This window comes from Globicephala melas, chromosome 13 (assembly GCF_963455315.2).
Source record: "Globicephala melas chromosome 13, mGloMel1.2, whole genome shotgun sequence".
NCBI classification, from domain to species: domain Eukaryota; kingdom Metazoa; phylum Chordata; class Mammalia; order Artiodactyla; family Delphinidae; genus Globicephala; species Globicephala melas.
The window spans coordinates 63,708,426-63,730,309 of record NC_083326.1 but is presented as its reverse complement, the minus strand read 5'-3'; the positions used below and the strand labels follow the sequence as shown (position 1 = coordinate 63,730,309).

General features: G+C 45.2%; 1 protein-coding gene and 1 pseudogene across 5 annotated transcripts in view; one reads left to right on the top strand and one right to left on the bottom strand.

Annotated features, from left to right (window-relative positions):
* Positions 1-21,884, bottom strand: part of PI4KA (phosphatidylinositol 4-kinase alpha) — a 94,989-nt gene that overhangs the window by 69,253 nt on the left and 3,852 nt on the right. For 4 of the 5 annotated variants that reach the window (XR_009566541.1, XM_060311176.1, XM_030836312.2 and 1 more), the window contains exons 2-3: positions 3,314-3,430; positions 313-406 (exon numbers count right to left, since the gene is read on the bottom strand). Coding sequence is in view for 3 of the 5 variants with exons in the window: in XM_030836312.2 (XP_030692172.1) it covers positions 313-406; positions 3,314-3,430 (211 nt within the window). In the remaining 2 variants the exon portion in view is untranslated. Of the gene's footprint in view, positions 1-312; positions 407-3,313; positions 3,431-21,884 lie in introns of those variants that run through there. The other variant, XM_060311177.2, reaches the window with a different exon arrangement.
* Positions 15,144-15,619, top strand: LOC115842086 (WW domain binding protein 1-like; annotated as a pseudogene).

The window sequence follows — 21,884 nt, the reverse complement described above, 5'->3', positions numbered from 1 at the left end:
TGGAGAACTGACCTCACTGCAGGGTGAGCCTCTCCATCTGAGGCAACAGACCAGCTCAGGGACAGCAGGGGACCCAGGGCAGCCAATGGGACATAAGCAAAGGTTCCTGAGGGTCCCCGTGGTCCTGCTCAGCTCCGCTCATCCCGCCCAGGGCTCTGGGCAATGTGAGAAAGCGCTAGTGCTGCAGGCACAGGAGTGGAACCAGCTAGAAGCATCCTAACTGCCGCGTTAGTGTGATTAAACATTCAATCCTCGCAGACGGGAAACACACAGATGCTTCCTCGCATTCAGGAAAACTTTAAGCAAAACTACCTCTGCCTTTCCGAGCTGTGCTTTCTTCTACCCAATACACTTTCGGAAGACCTTTAAGAAGTCGAAGAAGGTAAGGAACCACAGAATCTTTGTGCTAAAAAAAAAAAAAAAAAAAAAAAATACATTTAATTAAGTACACGATTGGTAGCTTTTTAGCACAGACTGAGCCCAAAACAAAGCACATCCACATCCTGATCATCTCAGAGAAGGGCGTTTGCACAGCGTCGCACCCTTCCTGCTGCACATGGCGGGCAGCGTCCCTATGGCCAACAGGAAGGCCGACACATGCCCTCTGCTGCTCAGGGTCCAGCCTGGCTCTGCCCTCCAGAAGAAGACACGTGTGCACACACTCAGAACTGCCTCCTGCCAGGTGTTTAAAGTCCCCAAACCCAAACCTCAGGACCACATCCTCCAGACTGGAGAGCAGCTTACAAACTTGGTGATGCTTCTTTCTGTTGTTCACGGCCCTTGTGCTCTTCCCTTCCTTTCATAAATTTTCGGCTTCATGTTTCCTTTTGCTCCTCTCAAATTGAGCATTAGACTTTTTTTTTTTTTTTTTTGAGCATTAGACTTTATAGCCAACGTTAGCCAATGGAAAAATTACTTTCATCTAGTTTCCAAACTAGCCAATCAGCATAGAGTTCATAACCTTCCACCACTAGCTCTCCTGGCTGTCTCCCTACATGCGGCTGCCCCCGTGAAGGACAAGTGTGCTCCAGAGAAGGGGACACTATCTGATGTTCTGAAACGCTGAAAAAACATGTGGCTTTGAATACATGGTTGCAAATTCTGCCACACTCCTTTCACCAAAAGGCAGAGTCAAATTTGCGTCCCCTGAAAACAGAGCTGCCTTGGTGACTTGCTTCTAGTGTACAGTCAGACCTCCGTATCCAAGGGTTCCACGTCCGTGGATACAAAGAGCCGACAGTACTACACCATTTTATATGGAAGACTGGAGCATCCTTGGACTGTGGTACCTGCAAGGGGTCCCGGAGCCAATCCCCCGAAGACGCCGAGGGATAGCTGCATGTAGAAAGTAGAATGAACGAGCCTGACTTCCCAGGCTAGCTCAGAGATGGCAGAGCCACTTCCCCCGGCTCTTTCTCAGGACACGCACTCTTGCAACCCAGACACTATGCTGTGACAAATGACAGCCCAGGCCACACAGGGAGGCCATGCACATGGAGGGACCCTGGCCAAGAGCCCCAGAGAAGGTCCAGCCAGTGGCCAGGATCAACCCCACACATGTGGGGGAGGGGCCTTCAGGTGACTCCAGGGCCAGCCTTTGAGCCACCCCAGATGACACCAAATGGAGCAGAGACTGGGCTCTTCTGAGCTCTGGCTAAATTGCAGATTCATGAGCAAAAACCTCTGCCAAACAAAACCAACTAACTTTGGGGTAATTAAGCCACCAACTTTAGGGTAACTTTTATGCCACAATAGGTAACCAAAATAAATAGAGAACTTTCTTTAGTGAAAACAAAACCATTTTTCCTGTACAACAATTGCCCAGGGAACTGGTGTACTAACACACACAAGACCCCAAAGGGGCCGCACACCAAGGCCCTGCAGAGAGGAAGCGGCCCAGGCTCTTCCCCACACACCCTGCAATGGTGTCACCACCACCGCTACTCTGGCCACGGTTGCCGCCAGGGCAGCCCACTAACTGGGCACAAAGGAGGCCAGTGCCAGCGCCCACCAGGGATGGAGGAAAGGAACACAAACTCCAGGTGGATCACGAGAAAGCTGGTCCCTAGGCGCAGGGGCCAGCAGACACCGGGCTCCTCCCTTGGTGTCCGTGAGGCCTCCAGCTTCCTGGGAAGCTCAGGCCAACTGTGAGCCCCATGGGACAGCTGCTGTCACCCCTGCCAACCACTGACCCGGAACCCAAACCACACCAAAAGTAACTTGTACTCGTCTCTTCCCTGCCATCTGAAAAAACCCAATACAGGTATTAGGGGCTCACAGGTAAATCCAGCAAGTGATGTGTTTGCCAAAGATAGTTTCAAGTAATACTCATTCGAATAGCAGTAGTTTCTTATACAGGTTTCTTTTTTTGAAAATTTATTTTCCTCCCTTTATTTTTATATTTAAATTTAAATAGGACCTGGTAAATAGAAAATGATTGTCTTTATTTTCACATTTGTAAATAAATAGGAAGAAGAATTAAAATGCAGCTTATGCATCTAATCTTGGTTTTTCGTGTGGCCTTCATCAGGTAACCTATTTAATTTTTGAAATACTTCTCTAAAATTAAAATGCTTATTTTTTTTCAAATGTATAAATACTCTGTCAAAAATATTAATTCTTATTGAAGTAAAATTCCCAGGACATGCAAGCTAACTTTTTTAGATGAATAAAAATTCAAATAGCTGACATCTTTATTTTTTTAACATAGGATGATTAAACTTGGAATTTTAAAAAATGATTTTTGGCAATGATAAAAATAAACAGATAAAAGATTCTGTATCCAGTGACTGAGCATTTGCTTCAATTAGCCTTGGTAAATACTAAAAAATGGCCATTTTCTGTTGTAGTGACAACAATGGTTTGTAAATCACCTTTAAAAGGCACATTAACATGTACTCTAAAACAATTTATATCTATCATAGTTTTGAAAAAGACTGTTATGTCACAATTATCTAAAAGAACACTGTCTTTTTGGAAGGAAAAGAAGTGGTTACTCTGAGTCTGGCTCCCGAGCGTTTTGCCTGAGGTTTAAAATCAAGTCTACTCTGGAGGGTACATGATTACTTCACAAAGCACTCTAACATTCTGTCGAAAACAAAAACCGCACCTTCCTGAGGACGTGTCCATAGAGGTCTCATTCCCACCAGTTCTGCCCCCTCCCCATCACTCGCCCTCAGCTGACCACTTACACAAGGTAGGTTCGCGAGCGCTCCTCTAGGCCTGATTTAGGAGTATAAAGTAGGCACAAACTTAAACCCTAATTGCACCCTCTTTTGCATGCAGAAACACTTTTAATTTAGCCAAGTCCTACCTGTAGATCAGATTCAATGAGAAAAATGCCCAATGCAATCACCGCGTCTCTCCGCCTTTCATCCAACTGGAAGATGCCATGGAAATCGACTGGGCACATACATAGCAGCTTCTGGACCTAGAAAATGAGACCAAACAAAAAAAGCCCATAGCTTAAAAATATATAAACCCACACTCAGATAAACCAGTACCAAAAAGCCCAGTGAATATATACAACAAATAAGTCATTTTTTCCCAATCAAAAGGTCATTAAAAAGGACACCTCCAGCCTTTGAAATGATGGTATACACACCCCTCCAAGGAACCCGGATCAAGAGCTGAAAGGCTGTGTCCACGGAGGTGGTAAAGCACCATGGCTAACGCCTGCCCTTCAGTGTCAGGGCAGTCCAGGGTCCCCACCTCCCAGTGGTGCCCGTGAGCAGGTTATGAAAACCTACAGGTAAGCTACCTATAGTCACAAGGCCTCCCTTTAGGGCTCTTTAAACATTAAATGTGTGTAAAGCACTCAGAACTGTGCGGGGCACACAGTACGTGCTCAATAAACAATATATATATTGTTACTGGACATGGCATGGTGGCAGGCAGAGGGCAGCAGGCAGGCAGTCAGCAATTTCCTGAATAAATAGAAACACTAGGATTATCATCAGAACAAACCAACAGTAAGTGTCTGTCATAAAAGAACTAAAAATCAGGATTTATTATGAAAAGGAAATCAGGTGATGCCAATCTTGAAAATCTCTGCCAGAGCAAGCTCTGAACAGAGCTTTAAGATCCACCAGGAGGCCCTAACCTTGCTGTCCCACGGACCCAATGAGAAGTCTCTCACTGACATTTACGTGGTCTGGTGGGATGTTCTAATAGCAAAGGAAATGGAAGTCAGTGATTGCCATTTGCCCTGAAAATGCATCAGGCAATTACCACTGTAATTTTTTATAGAAAGTAATTTGCTGTTGTTCCCTTCAGATTTTAAAAGGGCAAATACAAGAGCAGAAACTGAAACTGGCAAAGATTATGTAAAATACTTTCACCCCAGTGTTGTGTATACTAATTGAAACTCTGAAACAATCTAAATATTTAACATTAGGAAAATAATCATGATGAACCACTTGATCAAATATTAGGTTAAACACTAACTGCTGATATTCAACCATTTCTGACCTACAAAAACAATGCTTTTGTAAAGTTTAACCTAATGTTAGACGTTAAAAATGGCATTTTTCTATGACTAAGCAGTGACACAGAACAATGTTCTAAATGTTCTATAAGCTCACGAAAGGAATGGTCTGAATTACATACAGAAAAAATGCTGGAAGAAAATACATCAGGGAGTTCCCTGGCGGTCCAGTGGTTAGGACTCAGCACTTTCACTGTCGTGGCCCGGGTTCAATCCCTGGTCGGGGAACTAAGATCCTGCAAGCCATGAAGCGTGGCCCAAGATATACATATTTGTATATGTGTATATATGTGTGTGTGTATATATATGTGTGTGTGTATATATATGTGTGTGTGTATATCTACATATATATATTCAAAGTGTTAACAGTTTTGACAGATAGGATGACCAGAGGTGAGACATTTCTTCTTCATGCTTTTTTGTATTTGCCAAAATATGTTCTAAAGGAAAATATTTATTGTGTAATCAGAAAAAACATCCAGTAGGTTAAAATAAAAATATATACACATGAGGGGGAATCCATGCTTGTGTGATTAAATGCTTAGGCAAAAGAGCACACAGCAACGGGCAAGCGAGGAATGGAAGTCGAACTTCCCCCTCGTCACTGGGAGAACATGCTTCATGATCAGGGGAAATAAAACACGAAGGAGCTGCAGACCAAGCACGGTAAAGCGATCGTTGCAGAGACTCACACTCACATAACAAGACAGTCAAGTCTCTAAAGAAACACGCCTGCAAATAAGAAATCCACCACAAGGTGGATTATATGAGAAGGAGCCATTGAGATCCAGAGCTGACCCTTGAGCCGCCACTGACCCGAGGCCTGTGGAAGCACTCCCACAGGCCCCACCCCGGGCAACACAGACCTGGGGAGGGGACCCCAAGGCTGGAGGACAAAGTGAGACTCAGAAACGTGACAGGACTGGCCCAACCTCATTACTAAATATGGAAAAGCTGTAACTGTACAGAAAAGATGACCCTTCAACAGTCCCACATGGCAACACAGACAAGTCTAAGATTTTATATGCTCGTGCTCTCAGTCCTGTCCTCTGTCCCTGGAGGCTTTTGGGGAGGCAGGGTAAGGATCATGCTGTATTTTTCTGTGGAAGTGAAATACATTTGGACTTTGGAGTTAGACCCAGAGTCACCAGGCGGCACATCGAGCCTCAGCTTCCCGTCTATACAGCGTCTCCGTGGGGCCAGGTACGGAGGCAGAGCCCTCACCTGGGCTCAGGACTCGCTCCACGGCAAGTGGTGGGCATAGTTCACACCACTGTGCAACAGTAACGGCCTTCAAATGGCTCCTATGAGGGTCGATGGAAGTAGGACGCTTATAACTCATTCACTCACTGTTCACTGGGCACTACTTGCGGGAGGTGCCGCCCGTGAACCTTGGACCAGGCCCTGCCCTCGTTCCAGAGGGGGAAAGACAACCCGGGTGAGGACCAGAGATGAGGTCATGTAAGAGGCGTTAATTCTCCCGGTTGAAAGTAAGGGAAGAGTTGTCCCTCTCCTTCTCTTTCTTTGAGAACTCACACTAGAAAACTTGCCAAAGGAAGGATTTCCTCATTTCTTGGAACGGTGCATAAATTCTTTTGAAGACTAGATTGGCACTTTGCGAGCTTTATGACTTAGGAATGTCTTTCTCGAGGACCTGGGGAGCCATCTCTTTGGAATGTACACATCGAGGGAGACAACGCCCATCTCCCCATCTCTGGGGAGGACAGGAGCCTAACTTCCATGGGCTTCAGACTCCAAGTTGCAAAACCACCTCCTGTCATAAAGGTGGGAGGATAAAGCCAATCAACTAACACAGTCCATCACTCCAGTTACCAGGTAGTTAGCATGAACTAAGTGTGACAAATGGTGCTGACAAGTCCTCTTATTTGATTTTAGCCCAGTGAGACTTCTAAACAACTAGAAAACAATAAATTTGCACTGTTCTAAGCCACTAAGGTTGTGGCATTTGTTACAACAGCAATAGGAAACTTATACAGTTGGTCACAGAATTGTAAACAAAACTCAAAACCTGGACTGCCTATCAAGAAAGATATAAAAATTAATCAGGTTACAGGCAATATTTATTTCCTTCTTTACTCTTTTCTGTATTTTCTGTAAGGAATACTGTTAACTGCAGAATCAGAAAAAAAAATTTTAAATAGTAGGAACAATTTTGCCACTAATGCAAATCTTATTTCTAAAAGGACAATAATACTTATACTCTTAGAGCTCAGAAAATAAGAGAAGAGTGTATAATATTTCAATGGATAGAATCTGGGTAATCCAAGAACAAAGAAGTAACATAAAACCGGAAGAAAATCTAGGTCAACTAAACGAAGAAGATGTTTTCTACATACAACAGTCCTACTACAACTTCTTTAATTCTAACATCTTAACATCAGCAAAACAACTGCTACTTAACTATAATTTCCCCAAGAGTCTCAATCTACGTAGGAAGGTTTTTAAAAAGCAGGCGATGCAGCTATCTGGCCCTGACGCAGGCACGTGGCTGCAGAGAGAGGGATGGCTGGGTGGGGACCCAGGCCGGTGCCACCTGGGACAGGAGGCCCAGGCACGTCAAGCTCAATCTCACAAAGCAGCCTTGAAAATGCTCCACAGCTCTGTGTAAACGAAAACCAAATTGATTAAATTACTTCATTAGCAAAAAAATCACGGAAATACTGGATTGTGACATTGAGCTTTCCTTGGTAAAATTTCTCTAAGGAAACACGCAGCACACACAGGCCCAACCCCCACACCGAGAGGACACTCGGCCCCAGGCCCGAGGCCCACTGACGACCCCCAATCACAGGCAGGGTCCCAGGCAGAGGCCGGGGGAGGGCGCGGCCTCGGCTGCCAAGCGTCCACTTTCAGGAGATCGTGTGCCATCCTGCTTCACAGGTTGGGCAACTTGGCCCTGACGGGTTAAGTATGATCTCAGGCAGCAGGCACTTCCCTAGACCCTCTGACTTCTGTCCCCCCGCTCATGCACCCCCACTGGCCCCCAACTCCGATACAAACTCCATGCACATGTGCAGCCTGGCAAGGGAGGTCCTCCCACATACCGACACCCAGCCTGGACCTCTGCCAGGCCGCTTCCAGGGTCTCCACTGTCTGCAACATTTCTCAACCTGCCTCGTCTCCCCACAAAATCCTCCCATCGTTCTAAGACGCAGCACCCCCCCTCCTGCTTGTCAAGCTGCTCTGGACATCAGGTCTATCCCCTCACACCTCTCAGGAGCCCACCAAGAACCCTGGGCTGGGAAGCCTGCCCTTCTCATGTCTTACCTTGGAGCCCCTGTGTACTTACCTTCCGTCCCCTGCAGACGGGACTGTGTCCCCCGGTCATGTGCCCACCACAGCCCCATTAACTATCCCCATTCTACGGCTTACAAAAGTGAGGCACAGAGAGGTCAAAGTTCTAATGCAGAATAAAGCTTCAACGCTATAATGAAGAAAAAATGAAAAAATAACATTGAATAATTTTCTTCAGAAGTTTACAACAAATTAACAAGTAATTTGGTTTCTTTGGGGTGGGGGGGGGAAGAGCCTGTCATTATAAAAGGTCACTAAGCTCAAAATCTGAAAGAGATGGCTGGGGTTGCTCCCATTTATGAAAAGGATCCAGAGGGGTTGGCTCTGCACGCCACTCTGAGGAGGCCAGTAAGGAACAGACCACAGGAGGCAACAGAGGTAACTTCCTTAGACTTTGAGAAGACCTGACAGTACTTTAACCCAAGGCTTGTTAAGAGAGATGCCTTGAGGTGAATCTACTGCCAAAGTAAGGAAATGCCGAACGAAGTTAGAGAAAATAAGATGCCCTCACAAGTCTGGATGAGTGGGCAGAATACCACAGATGAGAACTCAACATGAGAGTGGGTGTAGGTCAGGTATGTAGGTCAAAATAAAGCTACAATAATAGCGTTACAAGCTGGCCAATTAAACTTTTAAGTATGCAACTTTTGTTATCTGAAACCTCAGGGAATACTCTTCCTGGAGAAACAAAAGTCCCTGAGAACTGAAGATTATGCTTTAAGTATTAGTGGTATTTTGTTGTTGTTAAATCTGTTTTTTAATTCTCATTCTCCTACGCCCTGCCCCCTTAGAGAACAGTGAACATAAGTCAACATTTTCTAAGTGACTCAGAGCGAGCATGATAGACAAAGGTGATTGTGACATGATGCTTATGTCTTAAAACTATGCCAATTTTGGCAAACTGACAAATCATGACCCTCAAGCCTCAGCTTTCCCAGGTATAAAAGGATGAACAGATAGATTTTTGCAATGTCTGCTCTAGCAATAAAATCCGGTGAGCCAAGAACTTCCACCTGCAGCCATGAGAGAACAGCAGGATCTGGATTTACCTTCCTGCCAAAAAACAACAGAAAAATGGACAAATACATGAAACCACTGGTTTCGTACACTGGAAAAGCAGCACAGGACTGAAAAGCTTAGGGGAGAGGAAACAAGGTGAGCCCTACAGCTGCCCTGATTTTCTGCCAGAAGATGTATCCTGGACCACAAAACAGGGAAGGGCATCCCAAGCAGATCATGCTGGTCTCACTAAGCTGAGGAGACAGAAATGGGAGTACTGGAAGTCTAAAAGCAGCTGGGAATTCTGGAGAAGAGAGAGCTCAACAGAAAAAAAGCTCCACAAATCTGCAAGAGTTCCCCTGAGTCTTTGATGAATATACCAAGACAGACCAGGATAGGGTAATACTCCACAATGTCGGGCAAAAAACAACCAAGGAACTGTGAGATGAATGGTTCCTGGGTTCCCACAGAGCTGAGAGGAGTCTCAGTTACTCCCAGCCAGAGCGAAAAACCCGCAAAGCATTCAGTGGAGAACTCGAAGGGCCACACCTCAGCAGTGGGGCTAAACTACCCCTGTCGCAAAAGCTATTTCAGACCTGCCCTAACAAAGTTTAAAAACCAGCTCTGCAATAGATGGAGAAAAAGCATGTGAAAAAATTCAACACCCTTCATGATAAAAACACTCAACAGGGACTTCCCTGGTGGTCCAGTGGTTAAGACTCCACACTTCCATGGCAGGGGGCACGGGTTCGATCCTCGGTTGGGGAACTAAGATCCTGTATGCTCCCAGGCCAAAAAAAGAAAAAAGCAAACACTCAACTAGGAACTTCCTCAACCTGATAAAGATTATCTATGAAAAACCCACAGCCAACATGTTACATAGTAAAAGATGGAAAGCATACCCCCCCAAGATCAGGAACAAGATAAGGATGTTCACTCTCAACACTTCTACCCAGTGTTGTGCTGGAGGGTCTGGTCAGGGCAATTAGACAAGAGAATGAAATAAAAGCCATCCAGATTGGAAAGAAAAAAGAAAAACTATCTCTATTTGCAGATGACATGAGCTAAAGGAGAGGTAACCCATCCCTAGGCCATGGACCAGTACCAGTCCATGGCCAGTTCAGAACCGGGTGGCACAGCAGCAGGTGAGTGGCAGGGGAGCAAGCGAAGCTTCATCTGTATTCACAGCCGCTCCCCATCACTTGCATTACCACCTGAGCACCGCCTCCTATCAGATCAGTGGCGGCATTAGATTCTCATAGGAGCGCAAACCCCACTGTGATCTGCACATGCGAGGGATCTAGCTTGCATGCTCCTTATGAGAATCTAATGCCTGATGATCTGAGGTGGAGCTGAGGCGGAGATGCTAGTGCTGGGGAGCGGCTGCAAATACAGATTATCATTAGCAGAGAGGTTTGACTGCACAGAGACCATAATAAATCAATTGCTCGCAGATTCATATCAAGACCCTATCAGTGAATGGCAAGTGAAAACAAGCTCAGGGCTCCCACTGATTCTGCATTATGGTGAGTTGTATAATTATTTCACTATATATTACAATGTAATAATAATAGAAATAAAATGCACAATAAACAATACACTTGAATCATCCGGAAACCATACCCTTCCCCCACACCAGTCTGTGGAAAAGTTGTCTTCCAAGAAACTGGCTCCTGATGCCAAAAAGTTGGGGACCGCTGATCTAAAGAATCCAATAAAAAAAATTAGACCTAATAAATAAGTTCAGCAAAGTTGCAGGATACAAGATCAATATAGAAAAATCAACTATAATCAGACTTTCAGTTTTACAAGATGAAAAGAGTTCTAGAGATGGATGGTGATTGCAGTAAAACACTATGAATGTATTTATTTATTTTAAAATAAATTTATTTATTTATGGCTGCGTTGAGTCTTTGTTGCTGTGCGTGGGCTTTCTCTAGTTGCGGTGAGCAGGGGCTACTCTTCATTGTGATGCGCGGGCTTCTCATTGCAGTGGCTTCTCTTATTGTGAGCATGGGCTCTAGGCATGCGAGCTTCAGTAGTTGTGGCACACAGGCTCAGTAGTTGTGGCACAGGGGCTTAGTTGCTCCATGGCATGTGGGATCTTCCCAGAGCAGGGATCGAACCCGTGTCCCCTGCACTGGCAGGTGGATTCTTAACCACTGCGCCACCAGGGAAGTCCCTATGAATGTATTTAATATCACTGATCTGTACACTTAAAAGTGATTAAGATGGCAAATTTTAAATTATGTGTATTTTACCACAATAAAGGAAATGCGGGAAAAATCAACAGCATTTCTATACAGTACCAATGAACAGACTGAAGATGATATTAAGAAATTATTCCATGGTGACTTTTATGTCGTGAATTAATTCCATTTACAATACATCAAAAGAACAAAATACTTAGGCATAAATTTAACAAAGGAAGTGCAAAACTTACATTCTAGAAACTACAAAACCTCACTGAAAGTAAAGACCTAAATAAATGGAAAGATATCCCATGATCGTGGATGATAAGAATTAATATTAAGATGGCAATTATACTCCGAATTGACCTACAGATTCAACACAATCCCTATTATAACCCCAGGTGACTTCTTTGCAGAAATTGATAAGCTGATCCTAAAATTCACAGGGAAATTCAAGAGATCCACAACAGACAAGGTTATCTTGAAAAGGAAGAGCAAAGTTTGGGGACTCACTCGTCCCAATTTCAAAACTTACTACAAAGTGACAGTAATCAAGACAGTGTGCTAGGGTAAGGACAGATATATAGACCAGTACTAAAATAAAAACAGCTGCCACCCTAGAATTCTATAGTCAGCAGAAATGAAGCTGGAAAAAAAACTTTTTCAAATAGGACAAAGCTGAGAGAATTAATCACACTTGCAGACCTGTACTATAAGAAATGTTAAAACTAATAAAGTAAGGGGGACTTCCCAGGTGGTCCAGTAGTTAAGACTTCACACTTCCACTGCAGGGGGTGTGGCTTCAATCCCTGGCCGGGTAAATAAGATCCCACATGCCTCATGGTGTCCCCCCCACCAAAAAAAAAAAATAAAGTGTAAACATCAATCTACATAAAGAAATGAAGAGAACTGAAAATACTGTATATATGAATATGCATATTTTTCATATTTTATGATTATTTAAATAAATTATAATAATGTATTGTGGAGTTTATAACATAGAAGTAAAAATCTATGACAGCAATCGCAAAAAAATGGGGTCAGATCGAATTACAATTATAAGGTTATTACACTATAAGTGAAGTGGTATAATGTTATTTGAAGGTAGACTATGATAAATTAAAGAGATGCATATTTCAATCCTAGAACAACCACTTAAAAAGGGAGATCTATAGCTAATAATCCAAAAGTGGAGATAGGGCTTCCCTGGTGGCGCAGTGGATGAGAGTCCGCCTGCCGATGCAGGGGACATGGGTCTGTGCCCCGGTCCGGGAAGATCCCACATGCTGCGGAGCAGCTGGGCCCGTGAGCCATGGCCGCTGAGCCTGCACTCCGCAACAGGAGAGGTCACAATAGTGAGAGGCCCGCATACCGCAAAAAACAAAAACAAAACAAACAAACAAAAAAAGTGGAGATAAAATGGAATACCAAAAAATGCTGAATTAATCCAAAGGAAAGTAAGAAAAGAAAAAGAGAACAAAAACCAGATGAGACAGACAGAAAACAAATATCAAGATGGTAGATTTAACAACCATATTAATAATTACATTAAATGTAAATGGTCTAACAACTACAAGGAAGAGATTTTCAGACTGGAAAAGCATGCTACATGCTGTCAACAGGAAAATCACTTTAAATGTAAAGGCAGAAGCTAAAAGCAAAAGGATGGAAAAAGATATACTATGCAAACACCACTAACAAGAAAGCTGGAGTGGCTGTATTAATAACAAAGTAGATTTCAGAACAAGGAATATTACTATTCATGATTATAAAGAGGTCAACTGATGACAAGGATATAACAATCATAAATGTGTATGAGCCCAAGAATCAAGTTTCAAAATACATGAAGCAAAAACTAACAAAACTCAAAGGAGAAATCGACAGATCCACAATCATGGTTGGAGACCTCAACAATCCTCTCTCAGTAATCAATAGAACAAACAGAAAATCAGTAAAGATACTGAAGACTTAAAAAACCTACCTGACCTTACAGATATTTATAGGCGACTCCACCCAACAAAAGCAGAATACACATTCTTTTCTTGTACAATTGGAAAATTCACCAAGATATATCTTACTTATGCTGATTCTTAAAGCAAGTCAATAAATTTAAAAGAACTGAAATCAAACAAAGTATGTTTTCTGACTGCAACAGAATTAACCTAGAAATCAATATCAGAAAAACATCTATAAAACTCCCCAATATTTTGGAAATTAAACAACATACTTCTAAATACCTCTGAGTCAAAGAAGAAATCCTATGGGAAATTAGAAAATATTTTGAACATAAAGAAAAAGAAAACACAACATATTAAAATTTGTGGAATGCTGTTAAAGCAGCACTTAGAGGGAAATTTATATCTTTAAAGGCTTATATTATCAACAGAAAAGAAAAAAGGTCCAATATCCTATGATCCCATAGTTATATAATTATAAGTCCCCCCAAAAGATCTAACAGACAATTTTCCTAAGTGAGAAAAGACATCTAAAACAACAATATTTAGGGCTTCCCTGGTGGCGCAGTGGTTGAGAGTCCGCCTGCTAATGCAGGGGACACGGGTTCGTGCCCCGGTCTGGGAAGATCCCACATGCTGCAGAGCAGCTAGGCCCATGAGCCATGGCCATTGAGCCTGTGCGTCCAGAGCCTGTGCTCCACAACAGGAGAGGCCACAACAGTGAGAGGCCTGCGTACCGCCAAAAAAAAAACAAACAAAAAAACCCACAATATTTAATATTCATACTAAATGTAATTTTCACAAATCTATTTAAACTGGTCTCAAATATTCCCATCTACAGGCTAATCGTGACATTTTATTTTACTTATTATTAGTATTTTAAATTCTTCACCAATCCCCTACAGGCTATTAAACTGTTAAACTGCTCTTAAGATAAAGTCAACCATCATTTCCACTACCTGTCCTGGGTGCTCACGTCCTGCCCACCCCACCCCCACCCCCAAGCTATAACCACTATAGCCTACTCTAACGTCATCAAATGAGTCAAAAATGTTCCTACGTCTCGCCCTTTGCACAAGCTGTATCCTCTGCTAGGAGAATTCCTTTGTACACACTTCATCAGCTACCTCCTTCAGTTCTGTTTAAAATCTTCCTTAAGGGACTTCTCTGGTGGTCCAGTGGTAAAGAATCCGCCTTCCAGTGCAGGGGACACGTGTTCAATCCCTGGTTGGCGAACTAAGATCCCACATGCTGAGGGGCAACTAAGCCCGAGCGCCTCAACTAGAGAAAACCTGCACGCCACAACTAGAGATAGAGAAGTCAGTGTGCTGCAATGAAGAGCCCATGTGCCACAACTAAGACCCGATGCAGCCAAAAATAAATAAATAAGTAAATATTTTTTAAAAATAAAAAAATAAAGTCTTCCCTGGTCCCCCTATAAACTGGGAGCCCATTTTATCTCTCCTTATACCATTTACCTTTTTATTAAATTGAGATAAAATTCACCAACATCATTTACTTTTTAAATTGAAGTATAATTGATTTACAATGTTTCAGGTGTGCACTGTAAATCAATTATACCATTTAGAGGGAAGAGAGGGAGAGGGCGGAGGAGGAAGGAGGTGGCAGCTGGTGGTGGAGGAGCGGGAGGGGGATGGAGAGGAGAAGGTTCCTGGGTGGCATGGCGCACCTGCTCCTCCAGGCGCTGCCCAGCCCCCTGCCAGCCAGGGCTGAACCCCCGCAGGATAAAGAAACCTGCGTGGGTACTAACAATCAAAGCTAGCTACATCTGTGACACAGGACGCTGCTGTTAACAGTCTCAGTGCTGCAACTACTACTATGAACTCTGGTGGTTCTGGCTCGTGTGGACCATCATTCATCCTGACCTGCTGCTGCTGGAGCTGGAAGGCACTGTATGGTGGGGGAGGAGTTGGAGGTCGGTTCACCACTTCCTCATAAGGAGGTAGTAAATAGTTTGGTAAAAACCTGAAATAAAATGGCAGTGCTGAGTAATTGTGGGCAGCAGTGTGGCCCTACAGGCGGCAGCTCCCCAGGCGCCAATCCCACCAGGGGCTCCCAGGAGGCTCAGAGCAGCCCCTTGTCAGGCCCAGCAGAAGCAGCACGTGACCCACGAGCATCGCTGACCCTGAGCCCTCCAACATGCCAGCAGACCCAGCAGCCACCAAAGCCCCTGGGATGGAGTCCAGCGGCTCTGTGGCCGGCCTGGGGGAGGTGGACCTTGGGACCTTCCTGGACAAAGATTCCGAATGTAAGGAGGAGCTGCTGAAAGAGTATAGCTCCGAGCAGGGCAGCGCCCTCCCTGACAGCAAAGACAAGACACCCGGCAGACATCATGGCTTCACAGGTGACTCAGGCATCGAGGTGTGTGTGTGCAACTGGGGCCACCACGATGACGACCTCAAAGAGTTCAATGTGCTCATCGACGATGCTCTGGCCATGCCCCTAGACTTCTGCCACAGCTGCCACGTGCTGCCCCCTGGCGACGAGGAGGAAGGGCTCTGCCAGCCCTCGGAGGAGCAGGCCCAGCTGGGCACCCCCACCCCCCGCGGCTGCCTGACTGCCTGCTGCTGAACACCATCAAAGAGCAGCAGCTCCCCCAGCTAGAGCAGGCCCTGGCTGCACCCGAGAACTTGGCGACGCAACCAGGGTAGCGGAGAACCATGAGAGAAGCATTAAGTGACTGTGTTCCTTTTTTTTTTCCCCCTCTGCTCCTGCATTTTCCTGCATCTCCAGGTAGTTTGGGGTGTGGGTGCCTCGCCCCCCATAGAAACAGTGTCATGGAGGGCCAAGAAGTTGTCCTGTGACTCATTCCTCATACCCCACCCTGTCCCCCTTTACATCAGGTCTCACTACCTGCTTGGGTCAGAGATACGTGTGTTTCAGAAGCCCCCAAGGAGGGGATGAGACTGTGCCCTGAGGTGACTCTTGGTGATGGAGTGGATTCATGTTCTGGTGTGAGTTTACGAGAACCTTGCCGCATCTCAGTCCAAGAGAGGTGGCAGGTCTCAGCCCTGGGTGAAGCCCCCAGAGATCCGGGGATTGTTGCCCCTTGCTGCCAGTGTCTCCGGAGCGGTAACTGGGATCCTCCTGTGGGTGGATGAGAGCTGACCGGCGGTTGCATGGTGGGTTGGTAAAGGGCTTGTGCTCTCAAATTCCAGGTGACGAGATGGAGGTGGCACGATGCATCCTGGAGGGGTCCCTTCCCAGCAGGTTCTGGCTGGCTGCGGATTGATTCAAGTGTGGAATATTACACCTGCCTTCTCTTTGGTTTTTCTCTTTAACAAAAAAAAAAAAAAGCGAGCTGAAAATAAGAACTTGACCAATGGGCAGGCAAGAATTCTGTTTTGGAAAAGGAAAATTTGTGGCTTTTTTCCAACTTGGCCTTCAAAAAGTCCTGGCTACAGTTGAGCCAGAAGGAGATGTTTTGTGTGCAGGCTTGAGTGGGGGCTATCTTTGGAACTTCTGTGGGTGAGCAGGAGGCCCTGTGCTGTGGCAGCAGATAGAGGTGTAGCTTTCTGCATCTCTGCCCTTTGATCTGTGCCCACAGGTGATCAGTACCCTCCCCCACCCCAAGCACACATCTGCCGGCCTTCACGTCTCACTGTTCTCTACGAACAAATGAGGAGGCTGTGGGTCCTGAGAAAGGGCAGTCCTGCAGCCTGACTCACACAGTATTTTCTCTTGATTCTGAATAAGTTGTTTTATTTATTTGTTTGTTTTTTCAAACTGACCATTTGGAAAAAATGCCTTGGTTATCTGTGGTTTTCTTGCCCTTTCCCTGCTCCGCCCCTCCTTGAATGGGATAACTAATTTTTGTAGCCTATGTCAAGTGTCTAAGTGGCCCAGGTAGGAGGGTGAAGGCAGCCATCCTGAAGGACCACAGGATCCTTATCACTGTAGTCTGGCTTCAAAAACCAGTTGAGCTCTGACAGGAATAATCTGAATGGAAAAAGCAAACTGCCGAAACTAACATTCCCCGTCCAGCCCTGTTCATATGAAGAGTTTGGTTCTTCCCCCACTCTTGAACGATGACATTCAGACTAGGCATTGATATTATGGTAAGAAAGGAAAGTATATATATGAATACACACATATATATGTGTATGTGTATATATGTATATATATATACACACACACACACATGCACACAAAATAGACAAATCCAAGGCTGTGAGATGAATGGGTGTCTGAGTTTGGAGTCCACAAAACCAAAATCTATGTTGAACAAAGTGCAGTCCGTATACAGTGACTTCCTGGATAACCTGTGTGTGTCTGTCTGTTGTGTGTGAGCCCCCAGCCCTGCTTTCCTGTGAATACACTTTGAACAGCAGCGACACTGCTCACATTACCCACATGTTTGGAGCAGGCGCAGCCCTCTCAAGGTAATTTATTTTACACATTTACTGTTTACTGAGCAAATGGCTGTGCACTTGGGTGTACTCAGCAGCACTGTCGGCGGCAGTCCCCACGTTTGCCAGAGATGCTGTGCTCCAAGTAGAGGTTTTACTCTACCCATCACTGAAATTTGCACATGGCTCCATGGACCCTCAGAGGCCTGTGTTCTGCTCCCTGTAAACGGAAACGTGCTCTGAGCCTGTCTGCCTCCCTCAGCTGCTCCTGGCCCTCGGCGTCAGCCCCCGGGGGTGTCCACAACCGCTTGGGACAGAAGGCCAAGGTGGAACCTCAGACAGAAGCTGGACTAGATCTTCAGTGTCAAGCTCGGACTGGCTGTGGCCCAGACGTCAGCCCTGCCCAGAATTGCCAGGAGGGTTTGGTGGCCACCACAGTGCTGTAGGGCTTACCTCCCTCTGCTGAGGTCCAGCGCGTGGCTGGTGTGTGGCGAGAGTGGGCAGGAGTGTGCCAGCAGCTCTCAGATGCTTTTCCTGCCACCTTTTTTTGTTTTGTTTTTTGTTTTTATCCCAAACAACTCACTGAAGTGTCTCAAGATCAAGTTTTACCACAATGAATCCTGCTTGAGTTAACTGGTTGAAGGGATGGATTCTGGCGCTCAGGATTCCTTCTCCAGTCAGAGTAGGGAACTGGTCCATGTGTTTAATGCTGGGTTCACTGCAGCATCCAACCCGAAAGGCACGAGAAGAAGAAAACACAGTGGGTGGAGCTGGGCTCGAGTCCAGCCTCACAGTCTGGCCCCTGCTACATGAGGCTGCCCTGCATGACGAAAGATGGAAGTAGGGAGCTGAAGGACTTGTGAGGGAGCCAGAAAGATTTGAGGCAGTCTGATGTTCCAGGTGAACTAGAAGAAAGGGGTTGGTCGAGGGTTTGGTGCTACATTTGGAAGATTTGCAAATACACATTCCTGTGTGAGGCACATCACCCTTTATCAGTTATTGTGAATATGTGTATTTTAAGCAATAAGATTCAGCTGGTCAGACTTTTCTGGGCAGCCTCAGTGACGCATTTCCTGTGCTGTGATTGTTCTGAAGACGGAGTGGCTCTAACCACTGTGAGAAGCCCAAGTAAAGTCGATCCCCGAAAAAAAATTACTATACCATTTATACCATTTACTTTTGCTTCATGGCACTTGTTACCATTTTAAATCATATTTACTTGTAGTTCTTTGTTTAAGGCTGTTTGTCTCCCTCCATGGTAAACGCCATGACAGCAAGATCATGTCTATTTATTTGTCCCTCCAAGGCGCCCATCCAGGGTCCAGCACAGTGCCTGGCAATCAGCAGGCACTCAAAGACTTAGTGCATGAATGAATGGGTGGATGAGGTCACCATCTTTTGCTTTCATAATGGTGTACCCTTGGCTGTCCTGAATCCCGGCTTCCAGACCAGCTCTAAACAGAAACATTCAGAAGAGAATGGCTTCCACAGCAAAGACAGAGCCTCTCAGACTCAACGAATAAATGCAAGGGAGACCTGAGGGGTTTTGCCTCAAACCTGTATTTACGCATCAGGTTTTCACACAAATGAAAGTAGGGCTCTGGCTGGCTTGGCAATGTTCACAAAAGGCCAAGCTTTTTTCATGAGAGAAGCAAATACAAAAATATATAAATAAGAAACCAGGAAAATAAGTACACAGAAACATTTCAGCAACTAAAATCCATGATGGGAACAGCTGCTGGTGGAAGGGACTGGAGGCAACCACATTTTCACTGGATGCAAACTGCAAACACTGACAGAAAAAAAGAATCCACAGTGAGGAGTCAGAAATAGAACATCTCTGCCCTCTGGGGGAGCAGACGGCTAATGACACACCACTCCTGATTCTCCCTAGGGCACTGAAACAAACAACACAGCTATAATCAGTTTCCTAACGCACACCAGCCTCAGGCCCTGAAACATCCACGGGATCTTCCTTGTCTCATCAATTAGATGCAGACTCTGAGTCTAGGAACATAAACAAGGTCACCTGCTTTCTTCTCCAGCCTCATCTCCACTCTTCTCTTTAAACACATCCTGTTCCGCCAAACACTATCACCTGCTGTTTCTCATTCTCCTCTGTGCTGTGCCCTCTGTTCTCTCCATCTGAAATGACCCTCCCTCGCCAATGCGCTTAGTACTTGCAAATGCCCATCCTCATGGCTTCTAAGCCATCCCTATTTAAAATCTCAACTGAGGGTAACCTCCCAATACTTTTGCTTTCTCGGAGCACTTTTCACTTTTCTACCTTCTATTACATTCTTCACAAACCTATTAAGAGCCATGGAGAAAAGGTTTGGGGCCCAAATTAGAAATTATCTGCACCTCCCACTCCCACCCCAGCAAAGTACAAAACAGCTAAATATCCTCCCAGGGTATTTTTATTGAAAAGCTACACAGTTCACCACCAGCTCCTTTCTGGACAGACACCGGCCACCCCTGCACCTAATACTGCTGCTACTAATTTGTAAGTTAGTTGAGGGTCAGGATTGTGTGCACACCTAGCAAACCCAGAGTGGTCACAGCCAGGAGTCAGTGCTCAAGCAGCAGGATTGCAAGCATGAAGAGAACACAGAACATTCAAGTTTCCACATAACGGAAAACAAAAACACGGCAACATCACACGATCCTAGCAATTCTGCCTTGGGAGCTGTTTGTTTGCTTAATTCACGATATAAATAGCCAACCACGGTCAATATCATTATCTTGGGCTCAAGAGAGTAAGGTACCCTTTTAGGCTGACTGAGTTGCCAGGAAAAAATACAGCAAAATCCAACCTTGTGAAGCTATAAACATGCACAAGGTGTCTTGCTGATGCTATCACAACTAAGTACAATCCTCTGGAAACAGGTGGGCAGTAAACATCAAGACCCATCAATGACTTAACACAAGGATGTAATTCAGAAGAAGACAACATGCTAAGCGTACAAACATGCTGTTTTACATGGAAAAACTAGAAAGTCTAAACAGAGAAATGCTTAAGTATGGTCTGTCAACGCAAAAAATGACATGCCACTATCAAAGTAATAAATATGGGCTACTTTTGCAAAAAGCAATAAAGTGAACATAGCTATATATGGTTAAAAACTAAAAAAGAGCTTTAAGAAATGACAGTGCTGATGGGTTAATGTCATGGGCTGAATCGTGTCCTCCAACAAATTCATATATTGAAGTCCTAATGCCTAGGTACCTCAGAATGTGACTGTATTTGGACATAGGGTCATGAAAGAGGTAATTAAGTTAAAATCAGGTGATGAGGGAGGGCCAGTCCTACCAATCTGACTGGTGTCCTTCTAAGAAGATGAGATTAGGACACAGACACAGAGGGAGACCATGTGAAGACACGGGGAGAAGACGGCCATCTAGATGCCAAAGAGAGAGGCTTGTAGAGAAACCTGCCCTGCTGACACCTTCATCAAGCCCTTCCAGCCTCAGAATTGTGCGAAAATTCATTTCTGTTGTTTAAGCCACGGTGGCCCTTTGTTACAGCAGCCCCAGAAAACTAATACAGTTAATGTGGCTTGATTACAGGTAAGATATTCTTCTTCTTCCAATTTCTTCCTAAAATATTTTAGAGTTGATTTAATAACACTGGTTCTAGCAACATGAATATCCTCTGCCGAAGCTTATTCTCTCTCCTCTCCGTGTTTTCGTTTTGTTTTGTTTTGTTTTTTATCATGGCCTCACAAAGGAATGGGAGCAGGATGGGAAATTTTCAGCTTCGTGATGCTGAAAAAATGCCAATACCAGGATTTTCACTCCACAGCAGACCACTCTAAAGGACAGACTGGATAAACATCAACTCCAGAAAGCTCACTGTCCTAAGCACCTGGCCACATATTCCTCCAGTTACTTATAAGAGTTACCCAGCGCGTCTCCTGAAGCACACCTGTCCACCAGGGAGGGTCCAGCCTGTCCCTAACGCCGCAGTGCCCTTTAAACATCAGGTCAATAGTTAGCTAAACACCTCAAGGTTCTGGCACCCTAACTTGAATAAGAGAGAGTATTTTCAGAAATGGGGAAGGAGTCTGATCAAAGCCTCCTGAGGGTGGGAAGAGGAGCAGGAGGGCACAGAATGCTGCCTGCTTTGCAGCTCTGCCTAGAACTCTCCACATCCTGGGCTCAGGCTCCGTTAGTACGGCACAGGCCGGGTGAGAAGAGGCAAGAACAGGTCCCCTGACTTCCAGGGTACAGAGGAGTATGACCAGGCAGAGCCAGGAGGAGGCTCGGCAGGGGCGGCTCAGCAACATTCTCAAGACAGGCAAGATCCAGGAAAGTAGAGCAAAAGATGGGCAGGCAGATGGAAATCAGAGATGGATTCAGTGTAGGCAGGACTCTCTTCTCAATTTTTCTCCTCTCTTTCCCCCAGAGGGAGAGGGCTGAGGCCTGAGTGGGCCTCACGGAGGGTGTCCTCAGAGGTGGGCTGCAATCCCAGGGGTGGGCCTCAGGGCTGGGACTCCAGTCTTAGAGGCAGCCTAACAGGAAGAGGTCAAAGCTCAGATAAGGATCCTAGAATAGATGCCCAGGG